Source organism: Schistocerca nitens, chromosome 9, assembly GCF_023898315.1.
Source record: "Schistocerca nitens isolate TAMUIC-IGC-003100 chromosome 9, iqSchNite1.1, whole genome shotgun sequence".
Taxonomy (NCBI): domain Eukaryota; kingdom Metazoa; phylum Arthropoda; class Insecta; order Orthoptera; family Acrididae; genus Schistocerca; species Schistocerca nitens.
In genome coordinates this window covers 499,860,378-499,884,804 of record NC_064622.1, presented here as the reverse complement: position 1 = coordinate 499,884,804, position 24,427 = coordinate 499,860,378, and the positions used below count along the sequence as shown (strand labels likewise).

The following is a 24,427-nucleotide window of genomic DNA, read 5'->3' as shown; positions in this document are numbered from 1 at the left end:
TGTCATCATTTGCCCTGTTCTGAACAGTGGCATCGCTGACTTGTTCATTCTCGGACGAGTTGAGAACATCATTCACATCTACCTGACTGTCGTGGTCTGAGTCTGACAGGTGATCTTAAGAAACGTAAGAATCGTCTGAATGATAACCATCATCGCAGTCCTCGAACTGCTCTGAAGCTATCTGCACCACTCTTTCGCTTCACGTAACACACAAGGTATCCACCAACTAGTACTCATCCATAAATAAAGAGATATTTGTAAAGTAAGGAACACATCACAAAAAGAACGTACTCGTTTAAAGTAATATTCTTCCATCAGACGGAGGAAAATTATTACTTTACATTAATATCCACCTGTGAGGCGAGGTGGATGACGTGTGTGTGCAAGTAAAACGACACTGAACTTTAAATTCTCAATCATCACTTCATCTGTTCTACGTGATTTTGGGCATCATTCAAAGATGTATCAATTATTTCTCTAACATATTTCATTCCTTACTTTCACACATTTCACAGTTTTTGAGCCTTTTTTATTTCAGAATTTGCTAATTAATTATCACACCAATGTAACTTTTTATGAGCAAACACCTGGCTTTAAAGAGATGAAGTTATGTAAATTTTACGATTTTAAAGAATGCTGGCGGATATTTGTCTGGTAGATTACGTAGACTGTGATTCTCATTGGCTGTACATGATTTCGAGCGTCATTCAAACGTGTGTCAAGTATTTTTCTAAGCATTTGTTTTTCTTACTTTTCCATAAATCAGTTCACAAAACATCTGATGGCATTTTACAATTTTTTTTCAGTACTCACAATCCTAATGTGTGCTAAACCACCATAAACACATGCCTGATTCACATGCCCTTCATGCGGCTGTTGTGTACGGGAAAGAAGGGATGAACAAACTTTGTACAGCTTGGCAGAAGTTGCCGAAAATGTTCGACACTACCTCAGTCTAATGACACAGTCGCTTGCATAGTTAGCATAGGCACACCACGTGGATGAACAGCGGTTGCGAAGTTGCAGTATGTGCAGAGTGGAAGCTACTCCGTAGGTCTCGCATTGCGACGTACACACTGTCTGCGATGTTTCCGCAGCTGCATGGGAGGTGTCACGTTTACCCTAAATTTCAATCGCACTCTTCAACATTTTAAATTCATTGAACACCATCCCACATATTTAATTGATATTTTTACGCTGTAATAGTACTCCCCAGGTCTATTGACGTAATGGGTGAGTAACTGAGATGTTCTTTTCATAAATCGTATTTCTACGCTGGTGTCTAAAATACAAGCAACAAACCGCTATTTCCCCGTCCATTTTCTAGTTCACAATATAATCATACAAACTGTCAACAGATTTCCGTACGATCGTGTTGTGCACGGAAGATGACATTCGGGACAACGGAAAACCATGCCAACAATGACGGCAGGGCATCTGTGAAACGAGATAGTGTTTTCCGGGTAGCCCCACATAACAATCGCTGTGTACACAGTCAAAGACCCTGCAGTATGGCACAGAGAAGATACCTACCAGACTCCTTGCGGTGGAGGGCCAAAGAAAGCTTTGAAACTTCTTCTTTTCACTGGCATAAAGCTTGTTCATTTTGGATTTTTGCTCCAATGCATACGAAATTTTGAAAATGGGTCCATCATTTAGAATGTTATTGATGTGGCCTTCAGTCCAGAGACTGGTTGATGCAGCTCTCGATGCTACTCTATCCTGTGCAAGCTTCTTTATCTCCGAATAAATATTGCAACCTACGTCCTTCTGAATCTGCTCAGTGTATTCATCTCTTGGTCTCTACGATTTTTACCCTCCACGCTTCCCTCCGGTGATCCCTTGGTGCTTAGCTACCGATCCCTTCTTCTAGGCCGGTCGCTGTGGCTGTGCGATTCTAGGCGCTTCAGTCCGGAACCGCGCTGCTGCTACGGTAGTCATGTTAATGGCAGAAATTCCTCTTCTCTCCAATTCTGTTCAGAACCTTCTCATTAATTACGTGATATACCCATCTAATCTTCAGCATTCTTCTGTAGCACCACATTTCGAAAGCTTCTGTTCTCTTCTTGTCTAAACTTGTCCTTGTTTCACTTCCATACACCGCTACAGTCGATACAAATACTTTCCGAAAAGACTTCCTGATACTCTATATTCAATGTTAACAAATTTCTCTTCTTCGGAAAAGCTTTTCTTATCCTCTCTGCTTCGACCATCATCATTTATTTTACGCCTAAAATAGCAAAATTCATTTACTACTTTAAGTGTCTCATAACCTAATCTAATACCCTCAGCATCACCTCATTTAATTTGACTACAATCCATTATCCTCGTTTTGCTTTTGTTGATGTTCATCTTATATCCTCCTTTCTAAACACTGCCCATCCCGTTCAGCTGCTCTTCCAGGTCCTTTGCTGTCTCTGCCAGAATTACAATGTCGTCGGCAAATAAGTTTTAATTTTTTCTCCATGGATTGTAATAGGCTACAACCCTGTCTCACTCCATTCTCAACCACTGCTTCCCTTTCATGTCCACCGACTCTTGTAACTGCCATCTGGTTTCTGTACAAATTGTAAATAGCTTTTCACTCCCTGTATTTGTGACACCTGCCTCAACAAAAGCAAAACGAGGATAATGGAATGTAGTCGAATTAAGTCGGGTGATGCTGAGGGAATTAGATTGGAAAATGAGACACTTAAAGTAGTAAAGGAGTTTTGCTATTTGGGGAGCAAAATAACTGATGATGGTCGAAGTAGAGAGGATATAAAAAGCAGATTGGCAATGGCAAGGAAACCGTTTCTGAAGAAGAGAAATTTGTTAACATCGAATATAGGTTTAAGTGTCAGGAAGTCGTTTCTGAAAGTATTAGTATGGAGTGTAGTCATGTAAGGAAGTGAAACATGGACAACTAGTTTGGACAAGAAGAGAATAGAAGCTTCCGAAATGTGGGGCTACAGAAGAATGCTGAAAATTAGATGGGTAGATGACATAACTAATGAGGAGGTATTGAATAGAATTGGGGAGAAGAGGAGTTTGTGGCACAACTTAACAAGAAGAAGGGACCGGTTGGTAGGACATGTTCTGAGGCATCGAGGGATCACAAATTTAGCATTGGAGGACAGCGTGGAGGGTAAAAATCGTAGAGGGAGACCAAGAGATGAATACACTAAGCAGATTCAGAAGGATGTAGGCTGCAGTAGGTACTGGGAGATGAAGAAGCTTGCACAGGATAGAGTAACACGGAGAGCTGCATCAAACCAGTCTCAGGACTGAAGACCACAACAACAACAGCTACCTTCAGAATTAGAGAGTATTCCAGTCAACATTGTCGACCCTGTATGTTAGACGTATTTTCTGGCAGCTCGCAGCTCGCAGCTGCCTTTCGCACCGTGTTACGTTGTACCGCTGCCGGCAGGTGCTGTCCGTGAAGGAGCTGGACAACGACGTCACGGTGCTGAACAAGATGCGCCAGATCATCCGGCAGTACGCCGACCTGGTGGGCGACGCCGCCGACGCCGACGTGGACGCCGGCGCCGCGCGGCCGCCCTCCGAGGAGCTGGACCTGACGTCGGCGTGGGTGCACGGCAACGGCAGCCTCCCGCGCCGCGCCGCCTCCGTGTGCGGGGGCGACCTGGGGGCGGCCGTGGGGCCCAGCCCGCGCAAGGACTCCAAGGGCAGCCGCATCCCGGCGCCGCTGCCGCTCCAGCTGCCGCTGCCGCTCGTCTCCTACGGCAGCCGCCAGCTCGACAGCTGACTGCCGACGGACGTGCTCCGCCGCGGCGCCAGCGCCAAGGCCGCGCGCTGATGGAGGCGACGCCAGACCAGGCCGTGTTCCCCCGTCCCCCGTACCCCGTGTCCAGTCCTGTCCCCTCCCAGCTCTCTTCTGCCACACTGCCGAGGGTGCTACAACAGCTCGTACATACACCAACTCTTGCCACTGTAATCTGTTCGTCGTGTCACTCGGAACTCGACATGTGTTGTTATTCGTCCACATATGTTGCTGCAGAAGCTAAACCACTCTCCGTCGACTACACAGTTATTCACTCGTACCTCTAAGGCTTCAGAAGATGAGTACACTACAAGACGTACAGAAAATAGCCGCATATCAGTGGAAAGAGGGCGTTCGTCAGCTTCATTACACGAACTGAGTATGTGCGACATTTATGACGCCAATAACACCAGTACCTGCGTACAATTCGTTGAAGTTACTGGTGCCGCTGTCTGGGAAGGCGTAACAACTTCATCCCGCTCTGGAAATATGCTCTCTGGGTTGCCTATCTGCGCCCGCGTCAGTGTGACCGGATGATTTGCCTGCATGTTCCGGCGTGTCTGACCCCTGGTGGTGCAACTGGCAACTACTCCACAGAGTGTGGTACGAATCGAAACGTTTTTAGACGCTCTATCCTCTGGTACGTGTCAAGTTTCTGGTTGTACTGCAGTTTTTGTCCACTCGTGTTCTGAAACCGTGGAGGTACTTTGGGATAAAGCTACATAACACCAGGTCCACGTTGTGGCCCCGCTGTCCATAATTCACCATTCGTGTGTCTGACTAGACCTGCAGCTGTGCTGCCCTCTCCACCTCTCCACCAGTCAGTGCGACCTGCGAATGATATGGACTAGTCTGCATCGACGTATCCTGACAGTCGTGGAACAAATTACACTAGCACTTCAGTACGAAACTTCCTGGAAGAAGTAAAGCTGTGAGGACGGGGCGTGGGTCGTGCTTGGGTAGCTCAGATGGTAGAGCACTTGCCCGCAAAAGGCAAAGGTCCCGAGTTCGAGTCTCGGCCTGGCACACAGTTTTAATCTGCCAGTAAGTTTAGTATCAGTACACACTCCGCTGCAGAGTGAAAATCTCATTCTGGCATTCAGTACAATTAAGAAAGACGAATTGTCTTTTACTCCCCATTTTATGACGATTTTCCACATTTTCCCGTTTCGACAACATATATGAATGACAATACTACATGCATACCTCCAGTGGGACTCAAAGTGACTGCCGAGTGAGATTTTAAATGAGAACCGCATAGGCTGGACATTCCACACAGTCATTCTCAAACACAAAGTAGACTTCCAGTGCTTCAGCATCCCTTACTCTACGATTCCTGCTAGAATAACAAAATTCCCAATACAAAAGTATGCTCTGTTTACAATGGCGTTAAAATGGCCAGTGGATTTCAGTGCAGGTGACAAGATACCGCTGAGTGTGCTTTCGTTTACCCTGGGGTTCAACGTATGACAAACACAGCACAGCGAAAAAAACGTTTCCAGTGAAGTTAGCACTAACACTTTCCCTCTGTCCAGTAAAGCCACTTCCTGTAGCTGACATAGTAATGGTGAGATTTTTGAGGGTGGGTGGATGACAGATAAATTCCATTCCAAAACATGGTTGACACTTTCTGACTCGTCACAGTACCAAGCACACAGTCCAAGAAGAGTCTCGGGGAGGCAGCTGATGACAGTGGCACAATTGACAGAAACTGAATGAAGTCAACTCGTGCTGTCTGCTTCCTAGTTGTTAGCAGCTGAAGATAGCGGCCACCACTGGATTTAATATGCCTGCATATCTGCAATTAGAGTTAAAAGCCGCTAAAAAATTTTATGTAACTGACTGTGAAAATGTCCTATTTATAGAATGGTACATTCAACACAGAACTGATGAATAGCTGAAGTTTGTAGCAGATACTGCTTGATTTATTCCGTTTGTTTAGATTTAGCTGCTCTGGTTAGTGCCCTCCATAGAAATCTTTCATATTGTGACCATACAGTATCTTCTGTGTGCTTATGGGCTCCTAGCTGCGCCATATCGCTCAGCAGTAATCTGTTGAACTGATAATCCCACACAGTTTAAAACTCACTTATAACTAGCAATTCTAGTGTGCTGCATTAAACTATTTAAGATTGTGCATACTACTGTCTTCATCACATGGTTAAGATCCACTGCAGCATCTGATATGTCACACAAATTGCAGGAAGGCACAGTTGTTGTGAACCCAAAGACTGGTGTTAACACCACAGTATTTTGCTAAGTGTGTGTATCAGAAATAACATACGTTTTGCCCTGACCTATAAAGCTGATTACCAGTCACTTTTATAATGTTAGTAAGTATACACTCTGCCTCTCTTTACAAGAGCTGTATTGAGTACTTGTCCAAAGAGACAAAGTTTGAGAAACACAAATTTCTGTTAAAATAAACACAATTCTCTGTAAGTCATTTTCTTTTTATGAAGACAATCGGTAATTAGAACTAGCATCTTAATATGTTGCATCATAATTATTATTCAGAGTGAGTAGAAAATAAACACTCATAAATGCAGTTGCGCCAGTTGATATATATTTTGCATTATAGTGAAGACTTACTCCCAATTTTGTTTTATAGTCCATATCTCATTCTGTTCATGGTCTTCATATTTATATTGTCTTGTGTAGTACTTCATAGTACAGAGTGGATTATCAAGAAAGTTAGGGATTTTGTAAAACTTGGATAAATTATTGATCTATTTGTAAGCAACAGATCTGAAATGTAGTTAGCAGCAGAAAGGAATCTACCAGCTGTTTGTAGCACTCTACAGCCATTTTCCAACTGAAATTTGTCTAATATTACCAAAACCTGCACTCCCGTGTGGCATGAGGAGAATTAACTAAAGACTGTAATGTGGGTGTGGCAGTGATACAAGACAGTAAAAGAGAACGATGTATCGTTAAATCATATCTGAGTGTGTTGGTAAACCATAGTGCTCCATCACTTCTTAGCATAGGAAAGCGGGGGAAATGCAGAAAGCCAGTTCCTGTCCCTCCCATGTCATATCTATCACTCTGGAACTGTGAATCTCAGTGATGCTTTGCCCTGGCCATATCTCCTCGATGAGCACCAGATGCAAAATTTATCACAAGTAATTTTCATCGCTAACCTCCTAATGATATGCAGTTGTTTTTATATTACATGCTATAATTCTTACTGTAATCTCTAAGACTTACAAACATTTTTTAGTTTGCTTACTGCTACTCATTGTAAATACTGTAACAGCTACACTGGAGTTTCACTAAAAAATATGATTTTCCACTTAAGAAAACAATACAAGACACAGAAATATTTCTACATGCAATGCAAATATGTAACTTAATTCCCTTGCATGGTTGATATACTTGGTGCTAGCTGTGTCATTAGTTATAAATAGGGGCTCGTGAATACAAAGAATGTATACCACTTCTCTACATTCTCTATGAAAAAATAATAGCTTTTGAAGAAAACCTTGGTCTTCAGCCCTAGACCATCTGTATACTTGAAGTGAAATGTAAAATTTGCATTAAATGCTTTCTACTGATACACTTTCGTATCTGTATAACTCACAAGTTAGTTAAGTTTTAATGCTGTTAGTTATTCATAGATTTGTATTTACTCAGTAGTCCCTGCATTTGTACCTGTGTGGTGATTAAGCATCACATAGTAATATTTACCTCATGGAATTCTTCCATTGAGGCAGACTCCAGATGTGCGTTGAGTGGGAAAACATGGAAGTGTACGGAACTTAGTTCCTTGTTTTGCAATTATGGTGCACGCTCGTATGTTTAATCGTGTTATTTTGCAGATCGTTGTAATACAACTAATTTTATTAACAGTTAGATTTATGAATAGATTTATGCCAACTTTTTATTGTTACCTGATTAACAGTCACAACTCTGAAATAATGCCTTTTAATGATTGTTTCGCAGAGTTGTAACTTTGGTTCTTCACCTTGCCATTGCTTGTACAACCTCATCAGAATTTTCAAGAAACTTTGAAACTTCTTGTTGTTGTTATGTGTGAAATAGAAATGTATGTCAGTCATTTACAAAGAAAATGTTTATATAATACATGTTCCTTCATCTTTTATTATGTTTTGTGACTCATTCTTGTATTGTTACGCTCTTATATGTATCTGGGTATTTTGTATGTCCAGTTTTTATGTGGAAGATATGAAGGGCAGAGAAACGTTTTTATAAATTTAAAATGTTTTTAATATATGTGTTAAAATGTCTCATGTAGATAGATGATAAGTGTTAATGTTTTTAAACTGACATTCAAAAGACAAAACCTGAAACACTCTGTCTGTCTCTCTCTCTCTCTCTCTCTCTCTCTCTCTGTGTGTGTCTCTCTCTCTCTCACACACACACACACAAACAAACACACACACACACACATGCCACCAGGACTTATTGAAATGTAGGGAAAGTGGGCGCTGAATGGCTTCATTTTTGTATGAAGTGATGTTCATGATGAACTGCAAGCTATGTAGAAGGATGCTGGTGATTGTTACATGTACTCTTCCAGTAATATGAGATGTTTCATAACACTTCTAGAAGGCAATTTCCATTGTACTATTGTGGTACAGACTTTTATACCTTTTACCATAATATCAATCAATTTTTGATCCATTTAACATCAGGATAGGATGCCTTATCTTGTACTTGCCAAAATTAATGTTTTTAAAACTACTCTAATATACAGTCTAAGTCTTTACAGAATTTCTTATGCAAAAGTGTCAGTTGAATAAACAATATGTTCTCAGAGCATTGAAATTTTGCTTGTTTTGTTCAGTTGTGATTAATCTGATTCTTATGTGTTGTTGCATAACACCCAAAGTGAAAGACAAGCTTCATTTACTGAATGAGAAAAGATAACAAAATTGAAATTAAACCTTAAGCTGCATTCTGCATATTAGATGCGGCTAATGTAAAATGACTGATGTTCTGTGCCTAGATTTATACTAAACAAGAATTATCAAAATATATGGTTTTGTATAAGAGACCTCTTCCTTTTAAAGAAACAGAGCTCCCAATTTTAGTCCTATGTGGATGGAATGCTCAAGGATTTGTATCAATTAAAATGACCCATTATATTTCTAGGCCAATATTTTGTAGTTTCATAAACTTATTACATTTGTGAGACAATGTATTTTAACAAAAATATCTTATCTTAAAAACAAAGTGTAACAGGTGCCTAAGTTTACAGTCATAAGCAACTGAATATATATGTGTAAGAAAGAGTCAACTGATAGAAAATGGAATTGCATCACATCTAATGTAAGGCTGGGAGAATCTACCAGTTTGCTGATTGTAATAAATATATTTTCTTTGAGCTTCCTTATTAGTATGGTTTTTGCAAAAATCAACTGATTTCCCAGCTTTCCAGTGGCCAGGAAATGTGGCCATGTTTCTATAACCTTAGTTTTGCAGAACAGATATTGAAAGTTGTATATTTTTGTATTTATTATATTTTATTATATTATGCAGTTAATATGTCTTGGTCAAATGTGCAAAGAAATAACCAGGTAACTATTACTTTTTGTGTTATATACTGTACCATGCATTTGCCACGAAAATATGTTAATAAATATGCTTTAGTTAACGGAACTTTCGATATTATTTATTTATAAAAAATTCCTATAAAAATGTCTCAAACTGCTTTGGGAAATGTAGTCGACAGATTTCTCTGCTGTGTTACAGTTTTAAAGATTAGGGATGAGCTCATATAACAGCATGACATTAGTGACCATAAATATGGTGTAAATGTATATCAGAAGATTTGACTCATCTGAAGTAAAAAAGAGGAACTCGTTTTCAAAAATCGGCAAATATTTCCATAGCTGCTTCTGGAATTGTTTTAAAGAATGTCCCAAATAACATCTCATACCACTCCTTCTTGTCCGAGGTTGTTTAATAAATCAAAAATCCTGATAAGGACTTTCAGATATAAGCTGCAAAATTCGTGTCTCGTTTAGCAGTTACCTAGCCATGCATGATACATTTTCACATTTCAACTCTCCCAGAAATGGTGTACTGTGTTGAAAATACTTCAGGTCATTAATCTGCCATTTGCATTACCCATTTTCACACTATAAATTAATCTGCTTCTGCTCTTTATGGAGACTATGTAATAACCATAGAGGAAAGAAACTGTATCTTGTACTTGAATGAAGTTCCCTTTTTTTATGAATTTCGAGTTCCATTTGGGTAAGCAGTTCGGTTTGTGAGGCGCAACTCAAATGCAAGAGCCTCTTTTTTCTCAGAAAACATGTCAATTTGCACACTGAAGAATCTGCATGACTACAATTTTTTACCGGGAAATTTTAGTAGTTTAGAATGAGATGTGTTTAAACTGGCTGCCCCATATTTATCATCCTGGGATTGTAATCAGTCCAGAATTAGTGAATTTAATGTATCACTGCCTTCATAATGTTGAGAGGGAAGTGATTTTGTGACGTGTCGAATATCGTGTGGTGAAAGCGTTTCCATGTGAAATCAGTCCAGTAACATTCTGTTTGTTCACGAGACTCAGCTTCAGTAGATACTGGTGAGGTTAACGCTATGTTCCCTGACTTCTGGAAGACATGTATTAGAGTTCAACTCTGTCACGTTATGAACAAAACCACATAGGATATCTGACCAGATTTGTAGCTTGGCTGAAGAATACCTAGCCACTTAAGTAGAGTTAGTCATTCTTAATCGTAAATAATTTGTAGAAAACTTGAACATGTCCCAAGAGTATTATGGTATAATTACTGTTACGAATTTGTATAAATTACTGGATAATATCAGAAGCTCTACGAATCTGCTCACTGATGATATGGGTTGGTATTCCTTACATAAAACTTGCAGTTATTTATCCAAAATGTCCGCATGTGCGCTACCATTATCCCTGCGCAGCCTGATACACCTCCACTTTCTGCTTCTTAAACACTTTAGCAACTGCAGTGTCACATGTTGGAATAATTCGAGCACACTTGCCTGCAGAGCATCCTCGTGCACTCACCAATTCTTCCTGATATACAGTTTGATGATCCCTCACAGTGAGATGGCCTGGTGTTGTAAGGCCGAGACTTTTGAGGTGCTTGAGGATAAGGGGCTGATGAATTTGGAGACCCACATTCTAGCCACAGGCCAGTGAACAGTTCATTCAGGCATTCTCAAACAGCAAGTGCAAAGTGAGTGGGAACTCCAACTTGTTCGTGAACAACTGAGTTCATAATCTGTAGCTGTGGAAGAAGCCAGCCTTCATCGTCTCTAGATAAGTAACCTGCGTCACGAACTCCTCAAAGAAGTACAGATCAAAGATGCGTACATCGGTCATACAGGCCAAAAGCATGACGTGCAGAGGATTGTTCTCAATTTCTTGGTGAAAATGTGGGTTTTCCGGTGCCCATATAAACCTGTTTCTATGCTGCGAATTAAAAAAAAACTAATAATAAATGCAGAAATACTGTATATGTCGAGGCTCGACGGTTGATGCACAGACCGGCAGACTACACCATGGCTGAACAGTCACTGGAGAGACACACTGGTTAAATACTGGGAATATGCATACAGGCAAGTGTCACGTTGCGTGTGTCTGATAGAACCTGATGAATAGTAATCCATCCACAAAGCAGGTACCTTACAAGACTTCCTTTCGAATAATATTTCAGTGTTACTCCATTTCTGTAATTCTTACTGGGTATGATTGATAGAGGAAATAAAGTGGATCCAAAGAAGAGAAGCACAGTTCGCCACAGATTCTTTTAGTAAGCACGAGAATGTCAAGGAAGTGTTCATCCAAGTTCAGTGGCAGATGCAGGAGAGGCTATCTGCACCATGGTGTGATTTGCTGTTAAAATTTGCAAGGGTGTACGTTCCTAGAAGAACCAGGCACCATTTTGCTTTCTCATATCTCACGAAAAAAGCAAAGAGGTAAAATTAGATTAGAGCTGACACATAGGATTATTGTTCTCCCCTCAAATCATTCGCTACTTCCATTATGTGATGAGAGCCTACTCAACGAACACTGTTCCAAAAATGTCACTCTATAGGTAATTAATTATAGCCATGATGGATAAGTTTAGGAACCGTGACTGGCTCGAATAATTACCTGTGTTTTCGTCTACCAGGTACTTTTACTTGTTTTATGTATAAAGAAAACAACACGATACCTTTTCTTGACAAGTGTCTCTCAATGTTCAAACAAAACCTGCTCGTACAGACACCAGTACACCAAACTTTCAAACTAACCCACAAAAAGATACAAGAGACATATAGATCAATGCTATACAGAGACCATGAATTCCCACTTCAACATCTAGAATTCCAACAAGGAATGAAAACCATAAAATGTACCGCAGTAAACAGTAGATAAGAGCCTTCACTCATTAATACAATGTCACAAAACATAAAAAATGAACTGAAAAACAAGCTACAAACTACAACAACACCTGACAGCAGTCCAGCAGTTAAATATGTATCTGCATCGAAACACACGGATGTAAATATCGGCTACAGCAAAAACAACAACTTAAGTGGGACGCTTATTCACAATATACAACCGCTAGATACGCATTTTGACTCATCTAATGATGAAGTCCCATACTCCGTGACAGAGCGTAGGGTAACGATGCAGGAGACCCGCACCGCCGTACTAGGCAAGGTCCTAGTGGAAGTGGTTTGCCATTGCCTTCCTCCGACCGTAATGGAGATGAATGATGATGATGAAGACGACACAAGAATACCCAGTCATCTGGAGGCAGGGAAAATTCCTGACCCCTCCAGAAATCGAGCCGGGACCCCGTGTTCGGGAAGCGAGAAAGCTACCGCGAGTCGACGAGGACTCATCTGACATTTACAAAATCATCTGAAGCCAATGCAACAGATAGCTGCAGTGTATAGTGAAACATCTGTCCTAGGAGGCACCACCTTATCGTAGCACTGTCCGTGTGAACAGGAGAGTTTGTGCGCTCCAAGGAAGCTGAGAGCTATATTGGCGCTAGCATAGCTAATGGCAGGCCCGGTCTAGCTGGACAGGTCTCAGCAGAGGAACCAGACAGTGCTTCACTATGTCCCATCTTATACCCTAATATACTGCTCCCTTTCCTTTCCTCAGTTATTATTCCTTTTCCTCCTCTAATTACTTTACGCACCACTGCCTTATGGTTAGTCTCGAGAGGGATGAAGGCTAAGGGAGAAAAATCCTGAAAGAAAATCTGAGGCTGAAAGGGGCACTATGTCCCCTCCCAGCAGCTTCTCCAACCGAAGTGATACGGGCTATACTGGCTCGTCTTTTCTCTGGAGATTATCACTTACGTTGGGAAGGAGACTGTGATCATTGGGAAGCTCACGTCATATTTATCGCTCAGGCGTGTAGCATTCTGGAGAGGACACTTCAGCGACATCCAAGAACACAGGCACGACACGGAAAGAGGCAGTGACTGGTTATAACCCCTTTCTCACTGGCGTAAGACTTGAGTGTCAGGGACTACTTCCGACGAGACGGTCGGAGAGATCACTGGATCACATTGGACACCTACTGAACGCCTCAAGCTGGGCAAAACCCAGTCAATAAGGTGCCGTTTCTCCACTTCCCGCCTGCTTCATAGGGTGTTCGGAGATTAGAAGTATTCTTCGGCAAGTGGCTTGAAATAGTATACCAGCTAAAAGCAAAGAGAAAATAACAGAGAAATAACTATTTCGTATGATGTGTCCAAGGTACGATGATGATGCCCAAGAAGTTAATTTCATTTTTAAGACTGCTGTAATTGGCAGCAAGCTCCATTGCTTGAATTTGGACACTGTGGGGCTGCAAGAGACTCAGCTTCCAGACATGGGCTCTACCAGACAGGCGAACTACACATTCTTCTGGAAGAGGAAGTCTCAAGACGAGCCAAGACTTCATGGGATGACATTCGCTGTTAAAAACACTCTAGTGAACTGTATTGTGTCACAATCTGGTGGGGCAGGGCAGATTTTTACTTTACAAATGTGCTCTTCAAGTGGCACTATCAACCTCTTGAATGTGTACACCCACACTTTTATCATCCAGCGTGGAAGAGAAGCATGTGTTTTATGATTTACTCAGCGACAGACTAGCCAAAGTACCTGGCTTTGGGTCACTATAATATATTCTAGGGGACCTTAAAGCTCGAGCTGTATCAGATAATTAAATGTGGCCGACTTGCCTGGGTCATCATGGAGTGGGAAAAATTAATGAAAATGGCCGATGGCTGCTGGAAGTTTGCTGCTTTTATGGAATATGCGTTACAAACACGTGTTTTCAGTTTAAGGATCGGCACAAGGCATTCTGGAGACGCCCACTGTCTCATCAGTGTTATCAACTTTATTTTGTCATGACTAGGCGTACACATCTCAGAAATGTGTTACTGACACATTGCTGTCATAGTGCTGATTGAGGCGTCTACAATGAAGCTCACCACACCAAACCGAGATATCACCCACCAACACATATCATGTCCATGACACAACGAAAACAGGAATTTGCCAGTAATTTTGAAAGCGCTTTACCAGAAAATTGACAAACATAAAGAAATACTGATAACATATCGGAACAACTCGGCAGTATTGGCCCATGGAATAAAAAGAACCAAGGACTGGTACGAGCAACATCTGGAAGAGATGGAACCAATCATTAAGGCTAAACGGAAAGCCTTGCTTGCTTACAAAAGAAACCCGAATCGAAGATCTCGGGATGACTTACGAGAAGCAAAGAACAGAGCACAGCAAAGATCCATGAGATGTGCAAATAAATACTGGCTGAATTTATGTGGAGATATTCGGAAAACCGGCCGTTTCTGGGAACACAAAGGCAATTTATGGCTGTATTAAGAAAGCTAACGACCCAGCTGTCAGAAAAACAGCTCCTCTGAAGTCCAAGACAGGTAAAGTAACTACTGATGGAGGCAAGTAAATGGAATGCGGCTTAAAAACTACCTCGAGTTGTAAGCAACTGTGAATGAAGTTAGCAGCTACGCAATTGACGCCATCAAACAGTTATGGAGGAACTAGATGCAACGCCTACTATGGAAGAACTCAGCAGAGCAATAGATACCTTTGCTAAGGGCTCCATGTGAAGATGGGATCTCTGCAGGGGTTATTAAGTTACGAGTCTGTCCTTCTGTATCACTTGCACTCACTTCTCACAACCAACAGGTTCAAGGTCACGTCCCACTGAGAATGCGGAATTCGAAGATCGTTACTTTGTATAAACAGAAAGGGGACAGAAGTGGCTGCAACAATTTTCGAAGCATTTCACTGCTAAGTGTAGCCAGGAAGGCATGTACAAGAGTCATCTTAATCCAAATCCTAGCTTCCGTAGTCTACTCAGATTCTCAAAGCGGCTTCAGACCTGGCTCGACAACAGTCGACATGATCTTTTGTCTTCGACGGCTGCCTCGTGATGACTGGGTGTTGTGTGATGTCCTTAGGTTAGTTAGGTTTAAGTAGTTCTAAGTTCTAGGGGACTGATGACCATAGATGTTAAGTCCCATGGTGCTCAGAGCCAGTCTTCGACGGCTGCAAACGAAGTGCCGTGAGCGGCAGAGGCACATTTATATTGCTTTGATTGACCTTGTTAAAGCATTTAACGTAGTGAGCAGAAATGGGCTCTTCTAATTACTGCAGAAGACTGGATGCCCACCTAAACTACTACAAATAACTGCCTCTTTCCATGAGAAAAGGCACGCAACAATCTGCTTCAGTGGTAAATCATTGGAAGCATACTCTGTTAATAGCGGTATAATGCAGAGGTGTGTGTTAGCTCCTGCATTATTTGGGATCTTCTTTTTCCTTCTGCCGAGATTTGCCTTTGAAAACTGTGAGGAGGGGGTTTATTTATATACTAACTCTGCTGGAAATCTTTTCAACTCTGTTCGCCTCAAGGCCAAGACTAAAGTAAATACAACTCATAGTATGAAGGCTTTCACGACCGAATGACATATCTTCTGGTAAACCTTCCGGGATGTAAGGTCGTGGTCCATGAAACTCTTCAGCTCCCAGGAGCTGAAGAGTTTCATGGACCACGACCTTACATCCCGGAAGGTTTACCAGAAGGTAAATACAACTGTTATTCATAATTTAATATATACAGACGATGCAGCTCTCACAGCAAACATTGAAGATGAGCTCCAGTAACAAATTATCACATGCATGTGAAGAAATTGGTCTGATCATCAGCCTCAAAAAGACTAAGATCGTGTTGCAGGACACCACTAACATTCCATCCATCAGCATTGCCGGAAATTCTCTGGAAGTAGGTGATCACTATACCTACTTGGGATCTACAATATGTAGCAACTTATCTGTCGACACTGAGATTACTAGCTGAGTCGCAAAAGCATCATATATCATGACTAGATTCAAAAACAGTGTATGGAACAATGGAGTGCACACAATAAAAACTAAATTACAAGTATACAAAGCTTGTGTTATCTGCACCGTTCTCTACAGCTGTGAGGCATGTACAACTCTTTCTAAGAACGAATGTCGACTGAACAGCTTTCATCTCCGCTGTCTCTAGAGGAACCTTCAGATCTCTTGGAGGAGTAGAGTAACCAACCACGACGTCTTACAGCTCGCAAGCACAACGTCTCAGGTAACTGGGACATGTCAGGCGCATGCATCCTGAGCTAATACCGAAAAAAACTGTTATACGAAGTACTTCAGGACGCGTGAGGCGAGTGGGTAAGACCGCACCTTCGCTTCAAGGTTGTCCCAAGAGAGACATGATCAAGGCCAGCATTAATCCAAGTCGGTGGGAAAGTACTGCTGATGAGCGAGTGAAGTGGTGACTCTGTGAGAAATGGGATCAAGCTTGCAGAGGACGAATGCACACAAGGACAAATAAGGAACAGGACAAGACGGAATGGGAGAGCGGCTTCTGTTCGAAATCCCTCACGTCAGTTTGGACTGCCACTCTCGAGTGGGATTTTTAAGCCACAGTAGACGTTGCAGAGTCCAAACTAAGGATGCTACTCAAACATCCTTCGAGGATGGACGAATAACTCTTAGCGAAACAGGCACAAATTTCAGAAATCGATTTAAAGAACTTGTAGACTGCCACAGACTGGAGAAACTTAAAAAATCAGCAGTAGCACCTCACATTAAAGACATAGACCACTCTTTGATAATCGAAAAGAACCTAGAAATTTAGCACAAAATCGGAAGAAATAAAACAGTGGATATCATCGAACAAATGGAAATTATTATTCGTAGTGCATAATATGGGATTAATATTCTTAACGAGAGCATGGAATTCAAAAACTCGAAATTCTTCAGTAGCGTTGAGCTTATGCAACATATTTAAGATGTGCCAGTGTGAAACAAACGACTACTAGACTGCTAGTTCCTCGAATATCGCTGTAAAGGTGCGATAGTGGATACTCATCCACACGCTGCGAGACAGCACGTGTGCACTGATCACGGCTATGCAGAAATGTTTGTGCAGTGAATTACGTCCAAATAGATGTCACATTGAGATGTGAAATACTGTAGAATCTCACACATCAGCTCCGCCAGTGTACCAGCGATGCTAATCAAACTTTGTCACGCGAAAACCGTAAGTGAACGATTGACCATAGAAAGTGTATTACACGATTACTGAACCACAACAGCTGATGCAAAACTATCCACATCCCACACAGGCTGTGGTGTCAAACACAAGAAACAGCTAGATAACAGCTCCATACCAGTATTAGACACCAATGGACATCGGATTCTGGCCACACACTGCCCCCACCTCCTTCCAAATAACCCCATAGCCACTCCAGCCACAAACAGTGAACAAAACAGTTTTATGTTAATTTACATTAACATTTTATCTTTAAGAAATAATTTTCTGTATGCATAGACACCTTATGATGACCAGAATCGGCCTGAAACGTTGCCATATGTTATATTAAACTACTCTGTTACATTGTTGATTGCGTTTATATAAATTTACAGTTTGTCGCCTTTTTAGGATTCATAAACATTTTATTTTATCTGTTATTACTGTACTGTTGTACTTTCACGTACTGACACTTTCCATGACCATGGAGATTTTCTCCTCAATTTGATCCTGCAGAACTAGACGTGTAAAATAAAATAAAAAGTGACTGATAACCGAAAATACAAATAATTAACAAATATGAAAGCAGTACCGTAAAGTTATTTTTATTACAAATAACGCGTTTCACCTGGTTAAGGCGTCCTCGGATTTTCTAAAAGAGAAGGAAAAGCAAGGATGTTATTATACGAAATTACAAGTTAAGGGGCGCTAAACTTTTAAACATTATTTCAATAAATTTAAAAAAGAAGTTACACCGCGATAAACATTGGATATGAGCCTTCACTCATTAACACAATGTCACAACAGATAAAAAATTAACTGAACAAATCTCAACGAACTACAGTTACAACTGGCTGCCCCCAGCAGTTGAACATGTAAAAATGCCATGTTTTGTATAATATCTGATACATTAGGTAGGCTATTAAATTCAAAGTGTTAATGAAAGCCTTCATTAAACTAAATTCCAAAACGAAATTCACCCACGGATTGATTGATAAAGATAACATATTTTACAGGTTAGGTTTGCAAGCACAGCTCAATGGGGGTAGTATACACTTTGATATTTACTGAAAACCTACTGTGAGCAGCATAGTGATACTGTCGTGACGTCCTGCGATGCTATTGGCAGGATAAGTTTCTCTGTCGGAGTCTCTGCGGCGTCCTGGTTGGCTAGCGCCCTCTATTTAGGACGGCCGCGGCTTGCGAGGAAGGAGGATACTCGGTCGGCGGCAGTGACAGAAGGAATACAGCCCACGGAACATTGCGAGTAGTGAGTCGGCGGACGCACGGTGTTGACATTCCAGCGCCTGGGTCTAGCGGCGAGCGGAACGAGTGCGGAAGCAGCCACCGGTCAACACAGGCTCTGTTTAAGAGTCGTGTCTATCTCTAATCCTGGGCAGAGCGCGAGATTTTTCCCTGGCGTTCATGTTAACAGGTAACTACTGGACTAACTTTTGGATGTGACTGCTCCATATAGTCACTTTGATTTTCGTTTGTCATTCCTTAAACCACTTGGACGTGGGTCCGGAGTATTTGGTATTGCAAGTCAATGTAACTGCACTGTGCCCTCGTGTCGTTGCATTTATCTTGAGTTGCAAGTATGGACGCTACTCGGCGATTCCTCTTTTATTATTATTGTTAATATGTTAAGTGGTCATTTTTATGAATCAGAGTTTATTCTCAGCATAAAACTTCAGCAGCGAATTTAAATTGGAACTGCTAACTTCTTTTATGTTGGCAACTGTAAGAGTAAAAATTTTGCATCGTTGAACAGTGCTTTGGTATTTAAGGTTGTGTGCGGATTGTTTGGGTATTATCACTTTGAACTACTTGTGGTTTATAAATTTATCATGTGAAATTTCATGTCATTGGAGATTGTGTAATGAACTATTGCTTTAATAGTAACTGCGGTTGTCACTACCAAGTGTTTGGCTGTTGGTTTTAGTATTTTAGTGAACTGTGTATCAATACTGGGTTTGTGCATTCTAGAAGCCGTTAATGGTGTTCGCAGGCCCTCCTGCTTGTTTTTGTCACTTGAGATCTCTAGCACAGAATTCAGACAGGTGGCCGATATGAACGAAAAATATCGAGAATGTGTTAATTGCCATGTAGATCTTTCAGGCTATCATAACATCATATTGCCGAATGTTTTCCATAATATTTAATTCACGTATTTATGAGATCTTGCTATATGGGTATTTTTTTTAATCTAATAGCTTTTACAAACCGTTATTTTCATATTCACAGGGACTGATAATACTAGTATTGTAATTGACTAGTGACCTCAGATCGCCTGTTATATACTAGTTATACTTGTGTAAAGTTATTTTTATGATAACAACGTTGAGGCCATAGGGATGTTGTTCTTTTAAAATTTTTTCAATTATTTTCATTGCTTTTATACAATTGAATAATTGGTATAGATCACTGCAATTTGCAAATACTAATTAATCATTGAGTTGTTACCAGTGCTCTGTTTTAATTAATGTGGCGAAAATAAATTTTTGTATCCTCAAAAGGGTTCAGCATTCCGCTCCAGCAGCCCATGTGCCCTGCTAATTAAACCTTTACCTTACCAGATACATTTGTTATCTTGAGAACAGTTCCATTACAAACTTTCTTTCTTGAATGTTATGATCCACCATATCTCTGAACTGCCATTATCTCCAGCTTCCATAGAGAAAGAGCTGTCTAATCTTAGGTACATTGCCTTATGTGACAGTTATATCCAGGTGGAAGTTACCAATTTATACAGTGAGAATTCTATGCCAAATGACAACATAACTCTTACACCTCCAACCCTGTCTCCAATCTCATGAGAATCCACTTCATAGGGAATCGTTTGTATGGCTTAGCCAACCCTTTCAAAAATACAATACTAGTATTACACTTGCAATGGCTAACAAACTGCAAAATCGTTATATTCATAATGGACAACCCCATAGAGAGAAATGTATGTATGTGATTGATTGCAGTCAGTGCAATTCATCATACATCGGGTTCTTCCTTTTGATGATTTCTTACCATTGTTCTGACTAACTGCTCTAGGAGCTGGCAATATGTAATACTTTGATAGCGTTTTGTGACTATTAATTTGGTTTCATATGTTTAATATGTAACTTTGTATAATTACATCCTGGCTTTTCCTTTTCTTTTAGCAAATCTGAGAAAGCCTTAAACAAGCATACTGCTTTACTTGTAATAAAAATAACTTAGCAATCAAGACTGTATCTTTATATAACTGCAGAAACTGGTTGCTGCACTAAACAGTTCTTCATGAAATGAGTCTTATGAGACATTTATGTTTCAAGTGGACATTGCAGATAAACATGGTTAAATGCAAAGCAAAAAGAGGCTGTCATGTTTGGCTGTGCTCATGGCCATACTGTGTTAAGCTGCTGGTTTCATTAGTGTCTTGTGGTGGAATGTTGACCATGTCAACAAGCAACACTGTAACATATGTGGCCATGAAACACACCAGAATTGTGGTCCTTCCAAACTCGTCAGCAGTTACTACAGGCAGTGAATGAATGTAGGTCCATCTCAATCTGTTAGTGACAGAACAATACAAGGGGAACTGTATGCAATGGACATTTTTAGTTGGTCATCTAGCAACATGCTCACAAAGGCACATAAAGACAACTACAGCAAAGTTCATTGGCCTGGCAGAATTTATGAATGGTTTTCTGAACACTCCCCCACTCTATTATATCTCGACTGAGCTGCAAAACCATCTGATTTGAAGTCCATAGAATATCTGTGGTACATGCTGGAACAGTGGGTAAAACACTGACATTAGCATCTTTGCGATTTGGTGCTATTGCACTATCAAAACCTCAGTTAGTCACTTAACCTGGGTACAATGTACCTGTCCAATCATGTGGACCCACTTCCTAACTGAATCCAGGTGGTAATTAAGTCCATTATCCAAATTAGATGGTATTAAACGATGCTTGTAATGATTTCTCTAGGGCTTACTAACTTGTTGTCTGGTGAGGTTAGGTACAAAGTATAACAGTTCATTGTGGAAGGGACTTCATATTAGTAGTATCTATATGATGGCTCTTGCATTAAGAGCATATTTTTAAAAAATACTCAAATTTAAATCTTAGATTTTAGTGTTGTTGTTTAGCCTATTTAATAATTTATCTATATGTGCAAACAAAATTTTCATTTATTTCAAAAACTAAAAATGTAATAATTATTTATAAATAAGTTCTCCAAAATTGTGTTTATCTACATCCCAGAGCCAGATTTTTATTTCTTTATAAGAATAATAAGTCTAATAATTATTTATTCCTTATAAGTTCTCCTAGATTATGTTTATCTCAGTCTACAAAAGATATCTCCATTGTATTTTACAAAATAAAAAAATCGAATAAACTTTTTCTCTATGAATAATGGTAGTGTTTATCTATACCTGCAAACGAAATACCCATTTTATTTTATAATGGAAAATTTAATAAATAAGTTTTGTCAAATCCCATCTATTTGTACCATCAATTCAAATTTCAATTAAAAAGCAAAAGATACACTTCAATAATAAGAGTTTTTTTCCATATAAATGAAAGGACAACAACATGTGCTCCAAAGACGAGCTATTTCAAAAGTAACAAAGTTATTGATAGAAAACCGTTGAGTTAAGCTGACTTATGAAAGTTATACTGAAGAGAAAGGGTATTCAATCATAACTAAATAAGACCTAGTGGAATTTAATTACTATTTTAATATGAAAGACATTAGGAAGGGAGAACTAAGATTTATATACATATAAAAGAACTTAGATAATTTTGTAAAACAAGAAATTTAAAAATTCACTTAATAAAGGTAACAATTATCGATCTTACTCTAAATCCTCTTGACATTGTTAGTAATAACTACAACGAATTGAATAAAAATCTGTTTAGGAACTTTAAGAAATATGTAAAACAAAAAATTTAAAGCATAAGCCAATCATAATAAATGACAATTAATCGATTTTATGAAAAAATCTGACAACAATGTTAATAATATTGATGTCAAATTGAATAAAAAATATTTAAAAGAAGTTTGTCATGCCTGTAAAACAAGAAATTTTAAAAATTGTTCTCAATTTAAAAAACAATTAATCAATATTATCAACAGGTTGCAGAGTAATACTAATAACATCGATAATGGAAATTATTCTCAAAAGATTCTAGTAGATAAATATCACAAAATAAACAAAAGAACTATCTGAACAATTTTTCAGGTTACAATATTCTAGTTGAAGATGATTCTTTTATAAATCACCTAAACGATTAAATTGAGAAGTTTCTGCTACCAAATCAAGAGAAATAACTTTTGAAATTAATAATACCGATAATATTGTTAAACCACTAGAATTTAAGTATCAGGTTAAATATGCTAATGATGGTTATAAAAACACCTGTGATGCACTGTAAGATGTCAACCAAATCCTGAAGGAGCTTATGTTATTAATATAAAAAATATTCCACTTTCATTTACTTAAAAGATTTAATATTCTAATGATGATAATTAAAAATATGTAATTGATTGAAATATTAAAACAAGAATCTAGAGGAATTATTTAAATGTGTGACCAAAATATTTCAATAATAATGATAAATGAAGTTAAATTAGTATTAAAAATTCAAAAACTTATTTTATTAATGAAAAGGAAATTACTAAAAGAGGAGAAAGTAAGAGATCAATGCCATTTAACAGGAAAATATCGAAATCTGTAATCATAATTACCAAGCCCCTAATTTTATTCGCTTGTATTCAAAATTTAGCAAATTATGATGTTCATTTGTTTATCATATAATTAGCAGTAGATAATCAAGATAATAACACCATTCCAAATAATGAACAAAATTATATTTCTTTTGGTAAAGAGACTGAATACGGATTAATATTAAATTTTTTAGATACATTTTAATTTATGGCCCCAAGTATTGTTAAATTATTTTGTAATCTTACAAAAGAGCAATTTACAGAGCATCAAAATATTTTGATGATTAAAAAGGGACTTGATCCTTATAAATACATGAATTGAGAAGAAAAATTAAAAGAAACAAAATTACCTAATAAACATTTTTTTATTCTAGACTTGATAAATCAAACATTTCTAATGAAATTATGTTCATACAAAACTAGTTTGAAAAAAATTCATTATTAAGAATTTAAATGATTATACAAAAGTGTGTAATAAATCTGATGTTTTAATACTGGCAGATATTTTTGACAATTTGTTTTAAATCTTACACTCTTGATCCATCTTCATATTTTACAGTTCCTGCTCTATCTTGGGATACTATGTTAAAAATAAAAAAGTTAAATTAGATTTATTATATGCTTATGATGTGATTTTATATTGAATATTTGGATGCAAATAATTTGAATGGTTGGGAAATCTCTAAATTTATACAATTTAGTGATTTTAGTATGTGCAAAGACAATGGTAAATTTTGGTAACAGACAAAATATCAAAAAAATAACAAATCTAGAAAAATATATGTAATATATTTCAAAACCAAATTATGTACATACAACTGTATTTTCAGAAAATCTCATTGCAGTTCATATGAAAAAAAGATTTGGAAACTTCAATAAACCAAGTTATAAGTGAGGAAGTATTTTAGATATTAAAAAATATGAATTTATTATTTTATTATAATGTTGTGATACCTAAATATGTTGAAAATATACATTTTTGTTTTATGGATGTACATTCTTTTATTTATGATACAAAAACTAAAGATTTTTATAAAGATGTGAAATCGATGATAGATGAATTTGAAGAAAGTGATTTTGGAAAAGATAATATTTTAGGGATTCAACAAGTAAACACGAAAGTTTTAGGAAAAATGAAACATGAATGTTGTGGAGAAATTAGAGTAGCGTTAGTTTAAGTGTGAAAATATATACTTAGAAAGTAGATCAGGAAGAAAAAAAGTTTCAATGAGTTGAAATATCTGATGTAAAATAGGAAATAGCTTTTGATGATTATAAAAGTTGTTTAGATGACAAAGTAAAACAATATAGAAACATGAATTTTATTGTATCATTTAAACACAAAATGTAATAAGTTGAGTGTAATAAAA

General features: G+C 38.7%; 1 protein-coding gene across 1 annotated transcript in view; it reads left to right on the top strand.

The window, feature by feature from the left end:
* Positions 1-9,391, top strand: part of LOC126204373 (GAS2-like protein pickled eggs) — an 832,631-nt gene extending 823,240 nt beyond the window's left edge. Inside the window, exon 11 of the mRNA XM_049938746.1 lies at positions 3,413-9,391. Coding sequence (XP_049794703.1) covers positions 3,413-3,751 — 339 coding nt within the window. The 3' untranslated portion in view covers positions 3,752-9,391. The remainder of the gene's footprint in view (positions 1-3,412) is intronic.
* Positions 9,392-24,427: the final 15,036 nt, after the last annotated feature.